Genomic DNA, 16,819 nt, shown 5'->3' on the forward strand with positions numbered 1-16,819 from the left:
GCTTGCTTCTCTTAACTTTGGCCAGTCAAGGCTAAGGAACCTCCTGTTTTATGGCTTTTAAGCAGCGTAAGAATACAAGCAGATGGCTTATGAAAGCAATAATGGCAATGACTCTAAAGTAAGACACTATATATGACTTTAGTAACTAATTTGAGGAATTAGATAAATGTAATGAAAACAAAATGCCTGTTTGGTCTCCAACACAAACTATCTCAGGGGATTCAGCTAAATTCCTAGTGTTCAAGTCTCAACCAGCAGTAGACAGGAAGTCTTAACAGAAAGCAGATGACTTGCTGCTTCTTTTAGCCTCTCCTCATACTCCTCTTCCCACTCTTAAATCACCATAACATGCAAACGCAATTGAAATTTTCTAAGTCTTTTAAGTTCAGACAACACCTTGGTTTTTCTTTTCTGCCCAACTGTCCTCAACATCACCCTCACAGCAATCAAGAAACCCGAGACCCTCAAAAGATGTAAGAAAGCTCCTAACTTGACCTTAAGCCAAAAATTTATCCCCAGCCTTCCTAAAGTAACAGTACAAAAGTACATCAACTGAGCTTAATCACAAATTTAACAGGTATTTTACAGGCAGAACAATGTCACCCACCATGTTTGTCAGATCCAACAGCAGCTGATAAGCAGCCAGAGGAGATAAAGTAGGTGGAGGTTTTCTCAGCTACAGCACCTGCATGGTGGGTTCAACAGCAAAGAGCTCTTTTCTTTCTGTCTAGTTACCTTCTTTATCTATCTAATCTATATATCTAATCTATGTATTTAATAGCTTAGTCTCTATCATGTTTTCTGTAACTAGGGACCTCTTTCCTAGTTCTTTGTCCCACGTAGGAACTATTTTGCTGCCTGGGCAGTCATCCAGACTTTGTAATTGCAGGAGAAATCTTTCTTGATTTATTCCTATAGCCCTTCATGAATATTCTTAGAAATGGCATGCTGCTTTATTTGACTTCTGAATTATTAACAGTCCTCAAGATAAGATAATTCTTAGTTAATATTATTTTGACTTTATGATTGCATCTGGCTGAGGAAAATGCTTACAGGTAGGTACTATCTTGTCTAGTAGCTTCTTTATGCACTGCAGTAGATGTATTTTTATCTTGGATAAATGCATTATGCATAAATGTTCTCTTTGCTATACTAGAAAGGTTCGGCTTTTGAAAAAAACAGAATGAAACTAAAGTTCTAGTTTCTAAGGTTTTTAAGTCTGGTAATTCTTTGGTTCCTTAGAAGTTTGTGCACTGCTCTGCCACAGGTCTTGTCATATGGGCACTGATCATCTTAGTCTCTGGAAACTGCCTAGCCCTCACCCTTTCTGTCTCTTTTATGCCATTATGTTTCCATGTTTCTCTCATCTTGATTTCTTACCAATCTTACACGCCCTCCCCACTGGCACTGGCAGTGCTGACATGCCAATGCTTTCTTGTAGCCTTTGATGTACCCTTGCCTTATCAGTTGAATGCATTGCACAGAAAGCTCCTGGTGTGGAAGTCCGTCAGCTACTTGTGCCATTGTCAATGGAGTTAAAATTATATCTACAGTTTGCCAGTGAATATCTCCAGATGAATCACATATTAGCTTACAAATGCTGTCAAGGCCCACAAGTAGCTATGCCATTTAATAAATCACACTGCATGTAAACCTAGCTTCTTAGCTGGTATAAATTAGCAGTCCTGTTAGCAATGAATGAAGACTTAGACCATTTACTTTTAAGCCCTTTCTGCAGAAGCTAGAGCTTCAGATGATTGAATTTTTCATTTATTAGCATTTCACTTGCAGTGTAATCTTCATTAGTGAGGAGCTATGGGGATTTTTAGTTGAGTCATCAGATAATCTATAAAGTCATCCACAATAAATTTAAGCCTGCAAACAAACTGGATAGAAACACCATTCTGCCTCATGCAGTCTGACATATTACATGGGCATTTTCTTCTAGAGTAAAGGCTGCAGCATTGTGCTAGTTCATCAAAAACTGTTTTATATGTAAGCCATACTGATTCCCCCAAAGTTAAATGGGTTATGTATACACACACACACTTCAAACGTTTCTCGGTGAGCATTGGATTATGACTTCTAGTAAAGCTGTTCCTAAATACCGAACGCACAAAGCCACCTGCTCCAGCGGCCACCACACTACTGGCCGCTGCGGGAGCTCCCGACTTTTAGCCTTGCTCCCCTCATCTATCGCTCCAGGAGGCGGTCTCGGCAGGGACGGGCGCGGGCTACGCCATCCCTTCTCCCTGAAAGGTACAGCCTGCCGGCCACAGCCCCGATGGGTCAGAGCCGAACGAGACCTGCGCTCGTAGGTACAGAGCCGGTGCTGTTCCGCGCCCGCTCAGGTCATAAGGACCAAGTTAGGCGAGAGCCAAGCTCTAACTCAGCTAACAGCTGCGGCCCGGCCCATGTACTGGCACTTGCCGGCTCTCTTGGGGCGCATGCGTATTGCTCGCCCTGAGGCCCGGTGGAACGGCCGCCCGCTTCCCGGCGGAGGAACGCATTGTGGGGCCTGGCGGGCGGCGCGCATGCGTGGAGCCGTGAAGGCTGCCCGGTTCCGGCGAAGGCGGAGCGGCGGCGCGGACAGGCCAGGCTCCGGTAGCGGTGGGCGCGCCATGTGTGCCTGGTAGAGTGTGGCGGGGAGGAGGGTCGAGCCGCAATGAACCTGCGTGGCTTGTTCCAGGACTTCAACCCCAGGTGAGGATGGTCCGGCGCTTAATAGCCTCCATCCGTGCCGCTTTATCAGGGCCCGTTCTGTGGGCCTCTGTCGGTCCGCCCGGTGGTTCAGTGGCACCTGGTTCGGTCCCGGCGGCTCGCTGCCCCGGCGTGGTGCTGTTGTTGGGCGGAGGCTCCCCTCCCCCGCGCCGGTAGCGGGACGCATCCGGAATCGGCGGCGAGGCCCGAGCTGCCTCTAGGTTGAGGCGGAGCCGACGGCAAAGGGCGCGGGGGTAAGCACCGGCGGGCCTGGCTTCTCTACTCCTCGCAGCCCGCTGCTTAGCTTCTCAGCGTGGGGTCTCGATGCGGCTTTGCGGCACGGCGGGTCGCCAGTGGCCGAAACCGCGGAGCGGCGCCGGCCCGGTCTGGAGCAGCGTTAGGGTGTGTGAAGCTTGTGTTTGATCCATGGAGCTCAGCCTCGGGTGGTCCTTCCACACGGTGGATGAGAGCGTTCTTGTACAGGCGGTTCTGGTGGTGTTCCGAGTACGCTGCTCCTGACCGGTTTCCCTCCGAGCGGCCGCGGGTGTCTGTACGTGCTCCCTCGGCTGGCCCTTGGGCAGGACGCCTGGAAGCACGGGCAGCCGTCATCTGGTTGCCAGGCCAAATTCCAAACATCTTTTATTTAACTTCCGCAAATTACTCCAAATCTCATTCTGGTTTTAGAATTTTCCAACTTGATGATTTGGGTTATAAAGCTTTATACTGGAAGGCAAAGAATTTGCCTCCTGCTAGCACAAGCATTTAGCATATGGTTAAGGCTTATTTTTTTTCAGATCTAGACCTAGTCTAGACATGGTGAGCTGATGATGGAGATTCATCTTTCAGAGCTCTCTTATAATTAACAAAATGATAGTCGCTTCAGTTTGAGCTTCTGGTGTCTTTCCGAGCAAGCACAAATTCACGTAAGCTGAGAGAATGAGTTGAATTTTACTGGTTTTGCCGTTGCCAGCTATTTTAAGACTACAGAATAAAAGACCTGCAAGCAGTTTGTGAAGGGTGGCATGAAGTACCAAGAGTCCTGGAAGAATCTTGGTTGTGGAAAGGGCCTTACAAGATTGCAATTACAAAAAGCTTCCTTCAATTGATTGTTCACACAAACAGAAGGGTAGCTAATGCTTCAGGAAATGCATTGTTGCAAAGAGGTTGAAATAAACTACTTAAATATGTGTGGCTGGGAGTAACAGAGAAGTAGGAACAGAAGTTTCAGAAGCTTGTAAGTTTTGTTATTGGTAAGAAATGCTTGCCGCTTTTGGGGATGCTACCTAATTTATGGAGGAGCAAGCTGAATATTACACTTGTGCAGATATTCTGCAATGTTTTGATGCTTACAGGAACACTCAGGGAGCAGTGGTGTTTTACTCTATGGCATTTTACTTCTGTATTTATTGAGGATGCAGGGAAAGTACAAATTAAACACATTGGAATAAGGGTGGTATTTTTGACTACTGCTGCTGTATCAAGTATTTACTCTGTTCCTTAGTTTATCCTTGTTTTAAAATACATGTAATTACTGCACTGAAGTGGTGTTGAAGCCTAATTATGTGTTTTAGCAAGAAGTCTGTGATCCTCTGGTGAATGGGTGGGTGACTTTTTCCCTTCCTGTAGTGTGAGGAAATCATGTGCTATGTAATTATTTTGATTTCTGGTGGTACAGGAGGTTGCAGTGCCCCTGCTCTCAAGTGTTCCGGATACATTTATTCATTCTTAGGTTGAATGGTTTAAAAAATATGCCAACATACCTATTTTAAGCTTGTAAGTATTGGTCAGTATTCCAGATGGAAGCTTCACTCTATAATCACTAACTTTGTTAACATTTTGAAAGTTTTTGACGTGGTTTGTGGTGTTGTTTTCCTATAACATTGCTTTTTCTGAGTTTAAAAACTTTCAAAAACCAACCCAAACCTCAGAAGTCTACCACCTTCTATTCTCCAGTTAAAAAAAAATATGGATGAAATTGCATAAATATTATGTAACTTGGGTTTGAACATCAAAATCTCTCTCATTTCATTTGCAATGAAAGAACACATTTTCTGAAAATGTGTAGCTCTATTTCTGAGCCTCTAGTAATAGAGCTCCTGACTGGATCCTTGTGGGAGGAAACTACTGATAAATGCCTGTACATTAAGTTTGTCATGCAAGACTGCTTTTGACATGTTCCCTTGAAGCAATGATTTTAAGTGAAAGAGATGACAGGCTACATTTATGATGAAGTGTTTGACTCTTCAGAACTGATTTGATTCTTTGCAAAGAAATTTAACACATGTTGGAAAGTATCTTGATTGCATTTCAGCTGTGACTGATTTTCTAGTTCTCTACAAAATTTGCTTTAAGTCTCCTGCCCTCATGTCTGACTTTGGGGTGTTTTTGTTTGTTTAATAGCAAATTTCTTATTTACGCCTGCTTGCTGCTTTTCTCCGTGTTGCTCTCTCTACGTCTGGATGACAAAATTCAATGGAGTTACTGGGCTGTATTTGCTCCAATATGGCTCTGGAAGCTAATGGTGATTGTTGGTGCCTCAGTTGGAACAGGAGTATGGGCCCGAAACCCGCAGTATCGGTAAGTTGAGGGTATTCTTTTTGCAAAAAAGAAGGAATGTAATGTGTTTTCCATACTGAATCAAATTCATAAATAGGTTTCTACAAAACATAAGCTTAAGCATCCAGATGCTATTAATTTGCAGCCATTTCACTTCTTGTTAATACTCTGTGGTGCTACACTGATTTTGGTGAAAAAAGAAATTCTGGACAAAGATGCTGATTCAGTGAAAACTGGTGCAGGAGCCAAACAGGTAATTGTCGAGTCAGCTTATTTCTAACAGCCTGCATGATATCTGAGTCTTTGAGCAGTAGCAAAGAAATGCTGCTTTTCCTGCATAGCTCTGGAATCCTTAGAAAAATTTCAACTTGTAAAACTGTCACTGCCCTCCTTGAGTAAGACACTTTAAATGTGCAGCTTTATGAACAGAACTCTTCTGATATTAGGAGTGTAGTTTAATAGTGGCTATTTGGGCATGATGTATATGTGTAATCAAAACAAAATGTTACTATCTGCAATTCAAGAATAGTAAATAAACAAAGTGTCTTGGGGTGTTTGCAGGACAGCATGCTTTCCTACTGACAAGTAAACTTCCTTATACTCTTTTCAGAGCAGAAGGAGAAACCTGTGTGGAGTTCAAGGCTATGTTAATTGCAGTAGGCATCCACCTGTTGCTGCTGATGTTTGAAGTTCTGGTGTGTGACAGGATCGAACGAGGCACCCACTTCTGGCTTCTGGTCTTCATGCCATTATTCTTTGTATCTCCAGTGTCAGTTGCAGCTTGTGTGTGGGGATTCCGACATGACAGGTCTCTGGAGGTAATGCTTCATTTGTTATGTGTCAGATGTGTGGCAATGTGAGACTCCTATCAATTTGGTTACAGCTCATCTCTCAGTAAAGCACAGTATGGATGACTGCATTGCTTCAGTTAGTTGTTTGCACTGATCTCTGAGAGTGAAGGATCAGTATCAGGAATAATAGAATTTTTCTAACCACTTAGATTATTTTTTTCAAGTACCAAATTGCAGTGTGTTTTGTTATTGTGTGTTACAAGAACTCACCACAAACTCTGCAATATGGACTAATACAAGACACTAAACCAGAAATTACTGAAGAAAATCCTGCTGATAGTAAGCACTGTTCCTGGGCAGAACTGAACTTGAAGAGCCCTGATAATCAGGGTTCAAAATGTCATACTGCACCAATCTGTGTGCATAATCTTTAATCTGAGAATGTGGAGAGTAGGTATACAAGAGGAGGTTTTTATTTTGTCTCCTGTCCTTTCGGACTCATTCCTTTTTAGTTTCAGAAGAATTCGGCAAGGATTCTCAAGGTCTTCCTATTGTGGTGGCATTTGACAATAAATTTAGAATTCCTTTTGAATTTATATTTTTTAAGGAATTTTGGATTTGCTATGGCCTCAAACAACCCTATGAACTCTTAAAAATCAGAATTGTAATGGAGATTAATTTTTTTCAGGTTTTTCAATTTCAAAGCAGTATTTCTCCAACATTACTGTAAGACAAGTATCAAGAGAGAAACATTTTTTGCAAAGTGGTTTTTAGGATGGCTGGTAAACTGATGCCATAAACTGTTGATTTAAAAAATATTGCAAATAAAATTTCAGTTTGCAGTGTTCTAGTCACAGTTAACCCTTCCTAAGAGTATAGTTTGTGTAGAAGTAATTTCCTTCAGCTGGGTGATGCTTGGTTACCGGTTGACTTACAAGTGACTGCACAGCTGCTATGTATTGGCAGAAAGAAATGGAATCCAGTCACCACAAAAAGACAACAGCTGTCTCAAAATAAGCTCTGCAGTTGAACTGTCAGCTTTTTCTACTCTTATGTCACCTTTACTTAGAGTTCTCTTCCTTTAATTCTGGGAAGACTTCATTATTTCCCTTTCGTTTCCTAGAAACCTGCGGTGCTTGTCTTTAATCCAGGATACTGATTTTTTGGCAGCTGATCCTCTTTAGTCTTTTCAGATAATAATTCTCTGTCTGATCTCTGAAATTGCTACCCATATAGGATTACCCACAAACTTTGGAAACAGAATCTTGCCAGGTCTGACTGTATTTCATTGTTTCACTTAGCTTAAGCAAGACACAAACTTCACTGATTTATTTATTTGATCATGGAGTATACTTTAGGGTTCTTAGTGGCAAACAAGACACAGGAAAAGCTTTTGTTAGCATTGTTAATGAGTAGTGTCATTTCTCTATATTGCCTTAAAACCCAAGTGTCTCTGGTGTCATTTAAAATACCTCTCAATTATACATCAAATGATTGAATCTGGATGTCATCTTCCATTATTCTGTGTATTTCTTTTCTCCCTCAGATAAAGCTGGGACTCTCTAATCCTTCTAGTTAATGCTGCACATACTGCTTTTATTCTTTTTCCTATGCCGGAAAGGTCTTTCCTCAGGAGGCTTCTGCTTCTGTAGTTACCTTATTGGGATCACAGCCTCCCAGATTCAGGAATGCAAAGTAATATCTAATGTAAATGCAAATGATGTTCCATATTGCAGTGATCAGCCCAGAGCCAGAAGATCCCTTTGACAGATGTCTTAGTTACGTTGTAAATAGCTTTATCACGCTAAGAGTTAACTAATGTGTTTTCTTTTTCTAGCTGGAAATCTTGTGTTCAGTCAACATTCTACAGTTCATATTTATTGCACTCAGACTGGATGAGATCATCAGATGGCCTTGGCTTGTATGTAACAAGTTTTCTTCTTACCCTTGTTTAAATGCTGAATTTCCTAAAGATATTAACTGTAGGGAGCAGTTAATGTATGATCAGAGTCCATGATTGCAGTTTTGCTTGCTTGACAATCCTTCCCTAAAGCCCTGGCATTTCATTCAGCGGTGATGGGAGGCAGAAGCTGTTCTTTGAGCATTTGCATTTTTTTGTGAGATCTGGGCAACCTAACCAAAAGTTTCCAATGGGAACGCTAAACTAGCTGTGACAAGGACTGGTGAATTAGGAAATGTGTTGGTAAATAGGATGTGGTAAATAACTAGCTTTGTGTTCTGTTACCATGCACATAAATCCACTTGGTCTGCAAATGGTCTCTGTCAAAATAGCTAAGATTTTTTTTGTCCCAGGTGCTTTTGGAGTACAAAAGTGCTATTTCTATGTCTGGGTTTTTTGTAAAATACTATAAAACCGGTAATCTGACAGGCCTGTCCTTTCAGCTTTTTAAAAAATGGGAAAAAGGTCTAATTTAGATAGCATTTCAAGTAATGTTTCCAGTGCGGAAAATACTTTCTAAAATCAATTTCAGGTACTATTTAAGCCCACATGTCACAGAAGTCTTATTAAAGTTGAACTACTTTTGACTTAATTTTGAATTGTTTCAGTTTGATGGAGGTTACAAAGCTGAGAAAGCTCCAAGAGCTTATATGGCTTGTAACAGTGCAACACGATTTGTAACACTTCTCTTGCAGATTATATTAGTTAAAGAGCACGACACTTAAATTTCGACTTGCTTAGACATACACTTAGACTTGCTTTATTTGAAAAACCTGCTCCTGAAACAAATCAAACTGGTAAAAATGTGTCTCTGTTAGGGGCAGGGAAAGCAGTTAATCTCTTCTTTCTTGTAGGTCGTTTGTGTTCCGCTGTGGATCTTGATGTCCTTTCTGTGTCTAGTAGTGCTCTATTATATTGTATGGTCTGTGCTGTTCTTGCGCTCTATGGATGTGATTGCTGAGCAAAGGAGGACGCACATAACAATGGCTGTCAGCTGGATGACAATTGTCGTTCCTCTGCTCACGTTCGAGGTAAGGAAAAGCTTGATGTGTTTGATGCATCTTGGTCTTTTCTCAGTGGGTGAGGAACATGGTCGTGTCTCTTTGAATAAAGTGAGAATACTGCTTTTTGGTTTGGGTAGGAAGGAATTCTAGGTTTTTAAAGTTTTTTTGAGTAAAGTATTCATCACATTGGAACTGTAACTACATAGTTCTGTTGTGAGGCCATTGTTCTTCACAGAAGTGTGAAGTTAAAAAGTCTGGGGTCAGCATAATGCTTGAAGAAGCTTGTAAGTGGGTATTGCAATTAAACTGACACTGTATTTATTTTTTCTCTATTTAGATCTTACTAGTACACAGACTGGATGGACACAATTCTTTTTCTTTTATACCCATATTTGTTCCTCTCTGGCTTTCACTGATAACTTTAATGGCAACAACATTTGGACAAAAAGGAGGAAATCACTGTAAGTATTTAAAAATTATGGAAAGAGATTACAGCTCCAGGCTTAAATATATTTTAAGACTATTTCAGAAAGGGCTTTTGTGTGTGTATTCTCTCATGAAAGAAACCAGAGGTGTTTGTGCCTCTTGCTTTTGTTTTCTTATTCCTATATATTTGTGTGTATAGAATTTGAACTGTAGCATTGTTGTGTGTTCACATTGTGAGGAAGATCCCCAATCTTGCCTGTCTCAAAACCCCGGCACTCTCACCAAGACTCTTTGGCAAGATTAACTTTTGCCACTTTTCCAGCGGCCCAATAAAGATTTGTACCGAAATGGGTTCAGAAAGTTAAAATCATAGATTTAATAAAGTAACAGATACAACAGATTGAGGATTGCCAGAGCTCAAGTTAATAAATCCCAGGTAACACCTGACAAAGTCTGAGATGCAAACCTTTGTGATAGTGCCAATACCCCATAGCAAGAAGGTGTCCCTGTCTTGGGTGGAGGAAAAGGAGCACAGCCTGTCAACCATCCCTGTTGCTGCTAAATCCTACAGTCTTTCTCTCCAGAGAGGTGTTCCTCTCATGTTTGTTTTTTGTTGTTGTTTGTTTATTTTTATCCTATCCCTGGCTCTCTGCTTTCTAGGTGATGTTTAGCATGATTTGGGTGGAGAGTTGAGTAACATAGTTATACATGTTTAGCTCATTATCATACCGAGGGGTGTAAATGTCTAATACTCATTTTGCAGTTAATTAGGCAAGGGTCTCTGTTCATACACTATAACCTGCAAAATCCGTTTGAAGCTGTTAGTTTTGTTCTTTTACCCTTGCTTCAGTAGTTAGAGCCAAAGCACAGCTAAAACAGGTCTTTTCTTCACAAGGCCTCCCCCCTTCATCACTTGGTAGGCCATGGTAGATCAGTTTCATGGATCTTCATTCCCAGAGATAACAAAAACATCTCTTGGTTGTAAGCATCTCAACTTTACTCTCAAAGCATACTAAATTAACCTGCATTCCTGTCCTGTGGTAAGAAGGGCAGCTATCCCACACTGTGATAGGTCGGTAACACCTGAGAAGCAGCACTGACACGTTTTATATTGGTCATATGCAAACAATTAAGATAACTTAAATGAGATTCCATGGTCTGCCTACTGAATTACACTTTCATGTTCTGCAATAAAATGAATTTTTCCTTTATTTTTTTTCCTAGGGTGGTTTGGAATTCGCAAAGACTTTTGCCAGTTCCTGCTTGAAATTTTCCCTTTCTTACGAGAATATGGAAATATTTCTTACGATCTTCATCATGAAGATAACGAGGAAACAGAAGAAACACCACTGCCTGAACCACCAAAAATTGCACCAGCAATGTTTCGAAAAAAGACTGGAGTGGTCATCACACAGAGTCCAGGAAAATACGTGATTCCACCTCCCAAATTAAACATTGATATGCCAGATTAAGGTGACAGTAGCATATTAAAATTGAACTGGGATTCAGCAGACAAATGTATTTCATCTCATGCCTTGTCCTGATTAACTTTAAAATAGGCATTGCAGAATCAGTGGCTTGGATGACACAAATCAGAGATCTTGAAGATAATCAGACAATTTTTTCCAGAGAGATGTGGTGGTCTAATTTGTGAACCTTCCTAATGGGTTGGTTGCACGCTTGCCTGTATAGTATTTATATGAACATTTTAGCAGTGTAATATATTGTTTACAAGTCTTGTCCTGTACAGTGTAAGTATTATCTAAAAGTATTTTTTTAAAAACCCTGTATGAAATGCCTATGCTATTCCAGGTGTCTTCTAGGTCCTAAATATACACTTGACTTCCATGTCTGTTTGAAATGCCTTGGGATGCCTTAGTATAGTACCTCTTCTTTTTCTGTTCAGCCACAATCATTGTCCTAATCACAAGAGCACAGAAGTGTTGCACTTCTGAGGCAAGACTGGAAAGCTTTTTGGGAGGGAAACAGAATGCTTAGCAACTTAAGTGATGCTTTTGAGTTGGCTCTGTAAACTTTCATCTAAGTATTTCAACTTTTGCCCTGCTTTGGTTGCTTTTCCAGTTTCATGGTTTAATTCCTTCTGAGCAGCACATACACCATTCTGCCATTAAATTGGCTGCTTAATAAGCTGTTCCCTCTTACTCTTTGTGTGCAGTCTATGCCAGAACTATCAGCTGTAGGTTTTGCAGACTGTGCTATGTTGGAATGGACCCTCAAAGGTCATCTTGTCCAACCCTCCCTGCAGTGAGCAGGGACACCTCTAACTAGAATAGGCTCTTAAATATTATACCTTGGTCTTCATTACCACATTTGTGTTGGTGTAAATGATTAAACTTTTTCAAGACAGGAACTCATTGGTGTCAGTAGAACTTTCTCATTTGAAGAAAGACCACCTTTGACAGATTGTCTTGGACTTCCAGGTGCTTTAAAGAAACATAGTCTTTGAAACCTATACTCAAGTAGCTTAGAACAACAGCTGTCTGATACTCCCACATCTTTGCAGCTGCTCTTTGTGTTTAGGTGACCCCCTAGTTTAGGTAAAGACTGAGAAAGGTCCTTACAAAGTTGGTCTAGGCAACCCTGTGCAAAAAGAGCGCCTTATATTCACCTGAGGAGAGCTCCAGCAGACACCATGTCTGAATATGCCTCAGCTTTCTGAAGTTCTGGGAGGTTGTTGAAGACATTGTTTATTTTGTGGGGTGACAATGGAAAGTGTGTAGTGATCCATGAAGAACTCTTCAAAGAGGAAGTACTATCATGAATTTTTCAATGTGGGACTATGAAGACCTTCACACAGCACCTCCTGCATGGATTCACTGGAAAGCTCTAGGATTTTCAAAAATTTGGCTCATGCAATGCTTTGCTCTTTGAAGAAACAACTTGGGAGGTATGTTGGCTCCTCTACATGCAAACTAACTCTGAGAAGTCTAGTGGGACAGATTTCTGCAATTAAATAAGCCTTTACTGAGTATGGCAGTGTATGTTCTGACTGTTGTTTCTTGGCTTTTTGAGGTCACATTTCTGAGTAGTAGAAATGCTGATAAAATCTATGTTGATTTCCAGTGACTGAACACTTGAAAAGATCCTCCTCATACTAGGATGTTTTGTGAGAGATACTTGTTACGTGGCTTGCTGTACCAGATGCAGTGTTCTTTTAGCACTTACTGAAGGCTGAGAATTTATGGTTACCTAGGTGTTTATTTCACAGTCAAGCTGCTGATGAGTAATGGTGGTTGGGTTTCTAACCAGTTTAGATGCTTTTGAAAACCCTACACTTCCCTGTTCCCAAGCAGCAAACCCACAAGGTTGGTCACTGCTTAACAGCAGGGCTGTAGCACACCATCTTACTCAGCCTATATGCTTCAGGTTTGGAACGCTCCTGAGAGCCTTTTTAGCTTCATTTCTCTTCCACAATTAAAATTCTTAATTGATGTATTTTTATGGTTTCCAGCCTCAGAGTGGTTGCAACTAACTCTTTGCCTCTGCATTTTTTTTAGTTTCACTTCTACTATGACCCATATTTAAGAAGATATTTGCTATATCAGCTGCTGAAGTACAAGGCCATCTTTGGCCTTGCAAATCAAACTCCAGCGGAATTTTCACTGAAAACAGACTGCACATGTCACTAGAAAAGTGGATGTTGAGCTGGTGTGGGAAACCACTTCCAAGGAGGAAAGCAATCCATTTCCAGCAAGTCCAAGGGAGAACATGGACACATCTGCAATCAGGGAGACCACACCTGGCAAGCAGGGTACCAAGGCATCTCCCCAAGTCAGATGTGCCTTGACATCAGCATGTGCTGCTGCTGTGACAAACACAAGAGCCTGTGGCAGCAGTAGACAGCAGCTCAGTCCTCTGGCTCCCTCTTCTGCTGCAGCACAACAGCCCTGGCCTGGATGGCATCCAGGGTAATGCTGCTGCTGCTTCACTCGTTCCTGTCCTTTTCCACCAGGGCTGGCACTTCCCACCTCTTCTTGGCTGCTCTGTGCCAACGCCAGCTCGGGGCCAAACTCCACTATGCCACCACTGCCCAGCAGGTACCTGTGCTCCAAACAGTGGAACTGCAGGCACTGGCCTTGGACCCCAACCCAAGTCACACCAGGTACCTTCTGCAGCTCATTTAGAAGGTGTGTAGTCAAACAGAATAGAGCCCCTCAAGTGTTCCAATAAACTCTGAATACAAAGCCTCTGCCACCTGTCCTGTCCTGTTTTGGTGCCTCTGCCTTCATACTTGATTGAATTCTGTATCAGGTTTTCATCTTAAATGAGAGAGTACTTGCCTCATTTAATTCTGCACAAGAACCTTGTGCTTAGTAAGGCTGTTGGGTCCCAGATCCCACTTCCTGCTCCCCCACTTCCCATTGTATGTACAGCAACCTGTGCATGAGGAAAATCTGATACTTGCAATTTTACGGTTACAGCACATAACACACAGCAGGTACAGAAGTGTTGTCCAGCAAACCTGAGCCTCTGTGAAGCCCCTGGGACTGGCATCCTTGTAGATGATTGCATTCTCAATGATCCCACAAAGGTAGGGCTAGGAGTGGACTCCCAAGACAGACTCCTGTTAGTAATGGCAGCCTGCATTCAAATAGTGCTTTTCTGAAGGGCCCTACAAACTTTCTTCCTCAGAGATTATTTCATCATAAGGTTACATCTATGTTTTAAATGGGCACATCATTTATCAACCCTATTTCTTTTTTGGAAAAAAAAGCCTTTAATACCCAAAATTCAGTAATCCAAAGTTTCCAGTAATGATCATGAAAATCACATCTTGGGTGGGTTTGGGTTTTTTTCTCTTCAAAAAAAAGCACTTCTGTATTTTCTGTTTCAAACAAGTAGTTTTGGAAGGGAATCCTGAACATCTCACTGGTCTTCAAAATACTGAATGGTGAATCACAAGTGTGCGTTCAGGAAAAAGAACAGGAGCAACACCTATGCTTCTGAAGGGATCAGTTCTTCAGGGATGTCCACCTGCCACATGCCTTGTCTCCCTCTGGCAGGAATTGGTTCCAGGAGCCATCGTGGATTTGAAATAACAGTCAAGTACTTCTGTTCTAGATTCCTGAGAACAGCTTTGTCTTCCAGCTCAAGAATTTTTTCAGGAGGCAAGTTTTCTGGATATAATGAGGTCTCTCCAATGTCAACTAGTCCTGCAGTATAAAAAAAAAGTATAAAATTAGTTGGCTGTTTGCTCTCAAGTTTTCCAAAAGCAAACCTCTCAGAAGATACACATACAGCCTATTTGCTCCCAGAAGAACTTTTTTCTGGAGAATGACCATCAAACCAGGGTCCTTCATTGCAGAAGATGGCCTATGTGATGAAATGTGTTACAGGAACAAACTTCATTGCCCAAATAACGAGCATTTGTAGAACTGAAAGAGAATTTATTTATTTAATACTTGACCTGCAAAGCACCACAACATCCTTACTTCAATTGACTACAAGTACTGTAAAATGGTTTCGGCAAGAGTTTTTAAGTTCCAAAGGTGAAAAGTGTGGAACTGACATTTATTACTGTGCTGGTTTTGACTGGCATAGAGTTCATTTTCTTTCTGGTAGCTGGTATGGGGCTATGATTTGGATTTGTGCTGGAAACAGTGTTGGTAACTCAGGAGTGTTTTCATTACCACCGAGAAGCACTTCCACACCGTCAAAGCCTGTTCTGTTCCTCACACTACCTTGCCAGTGATGAGGAACTTGGAGGGGACACAGCTGGGACAGTTGACTCCAACTAACTAAAAGGGTATGCCACTCCATATGTCCTGCACAGTACATAAAGCTGGGGGAATAAGGAAGGAGAGGAGGAAAGGGGAACAATCTGAGTGATGGCATTTGAGAATTTTCTCAAGTCACCATTATACATGATGGAGCTCTGCTTTCCTGGGCTTTTCCTTTGCCTAAAAAGCTGGCCTTATCTCAATCCACAAGTCTCACTTTTACTCTTCTGATTCTCTTCCTCATCCCCCACCCAGGTTGCAGGAAGGGAATGAGTGGCAGTGGGGGCCTTAATTGTCTGCTGGGGGGTAAACCACAACAATTGCCATGCAACAAAATAATAACCAACACATATCATACTGTCTTACTGCATCATAAGCACAAATCAATTTGTTTTTTTGTACAGACTTTAGAGTTGTAGCCTAGGGTTTTTTGTAGAGCAAGTGCATTTTAAAAACCAAGGCCTGACTAAATAAAGCTCAAAGAGACCAAATATTCCCACCACAATTAAAAAGAATACATTGTCTCACAAATTTCAGCTTACAGTGGAAGAAATCAAAATAGCCCCCAGGTCACAACTGAGGCACTACACTCCTTCTAAGTGTTAATGTTACGTTGAGTACAAGTGTAGAAGGCAGGGGCATAGTTTACTGAACCTTAACTTACTGAAAACCTGCTTGGAAAATAAAATTTGAAGTTGCTTACCTGCAATAACTCCTCTGCCAAATTTTTCCCCTTTATCCAACAAATCCTGCACTTGTTTCGTTGTCATGCCAAACCTATTCAACAGAATGTCTCTCCAAGTTTCATCTTGCCAGTCCTGGACAGCTATATGAATAGCAACGGTGCAGTTCTTGTAAGCTGCTAGCAACGGACGCCAGCGCGTCTCCACTGTTTTGACTTTGTTTAAAACCAACCCTGCATAGGGCTGGCGGAAGGAAAGGCAACCAAATCTCATCGTTCTCCTTGCATCGGAAGCGGTCTGTTTCCTATAAACAAACAGAAGCCCTGAGATTAGCCAGCAGAAACCTGTCTGTGTCCATCGCAAACTGCGAGGCCTGCCCGAGCAGCTGCCCTGCAGAGTAGGCCGCTCCGCTAACGCCAGCAGCGCGCTGCCTCCCCCGGCAGTGGATTTTCTGCTTCGTGCGTACCCCCAGCTCGGCAAACGCCGCCCCCTCGTCGCGTTCGAGCACAGGCCGACCAGGACCGGCCCTGCACGGACCAGCTGTCTCAGCGCCGCCAGGAAACAGATCGGCCTCGGGGAAGTGAGGGCCCGGCGCTGGCGGGCCAGTATCCCACGGCCGGAGCCATTGCTTCTGCTTGCAGGAGTTAACAGAGCACCGCGGCTTGGATCGGCCTGGCCCGGCCCAGTCCAGTCCCGTAGGCCGAGCTCAGGAGAGGCCTGATCCCGTGGCCGGAAGGGGTTTAAAAGGCCATTCTTCAGGGGGTAGCCTAGGGATGGTCTCAGAGAGACACAAGCTTCTGCGGCCACCGCCGCTCACAGGGTCCGCGTCCCTCTCCCTCCCAGAGCGAGCACTCCATCATCACCTACCTGGCGCCGCCACCTCTGCACCCTGCCCTCTGCTAGCGCTGAGCCCTGCCGCCGACCCACTCGGTGCCGCGAGGGAAGGTGGGTGACCATG

General features: G+C 42.6%; 2 protein-coding genes across 2 annotated transcripts; one reads left to right on the forward strand and one right to left on the reverse strand.

The window, feature by feature from the left end:
- Positions 1 to 2,527: 2,527 nt before the first annotated feature.
- On the forward strand, positions 2,528 to 11,501 carry TMEM185A (transmembrane protein 185A). Its single transcript, XM_009901524.2, has 7 exons — positions 2,528 to 2,703; positions 5,101 to 5,277; positions 5,867 to 6,074; positions 7,885 to 7,968; positions 8,862 to 9,038; positions 9,349 to 9,472; positions 10,662 to 11,501. The coding sequence occupies exons 1-7, from the start codon at positions 2,666 to 2,668 to the stop codon at positions 10,907 to 10,909; spliced, it is 1,056 nt and encodes a 351-aa protein (XP_009899826.1). The 5' UTR covers positions 2,528 to 2,665; the 3' UTR covers positions 10,910 to 11,501.
- Positions 11,502 to 14,267: 2,766 nt separating this feature from the next.
- On the reverse strand, positions 14,268 to 16,309 carry LOC104301174 (protein EOLA1). The gene is made up of 2 exons (XM_009901526.2): positions 15,882 to 16,309; positions 14,268 to 14,611 (listed from the first exon to the last, which is right to left on the reverse strand). Exons 1-2 carry the CDS (start codon positions 16,132 to 16,134, stop codon positions 14,394 to 14,396), a joined length of 471 nt encoding a protein of 156 aa, XP_009899828.2. The 5' UTR covers positions 16,135 to 16,309; the 3' UTR covers positions 14,268 to 14,393.
- Between the last annotated feature and the right edge of the window lie 510 nt (positions 16,310 to 16,819).

Source organism: Dryobates pubescens, chromosome 18 (genome assembly GCF_014839835.1).
Source record: "Dryobates pubescens isolate bDryPub1 chromosome 18, bDryPub1.pri, whole genome shotgun sequence".
Classification (NCBI taxonomy): domain Eukaryota; kingdom Metazoa; phylum Chordata; class Aves; order Piciformes; family Picidae; genus Dryobates; species Dryobates pubescens.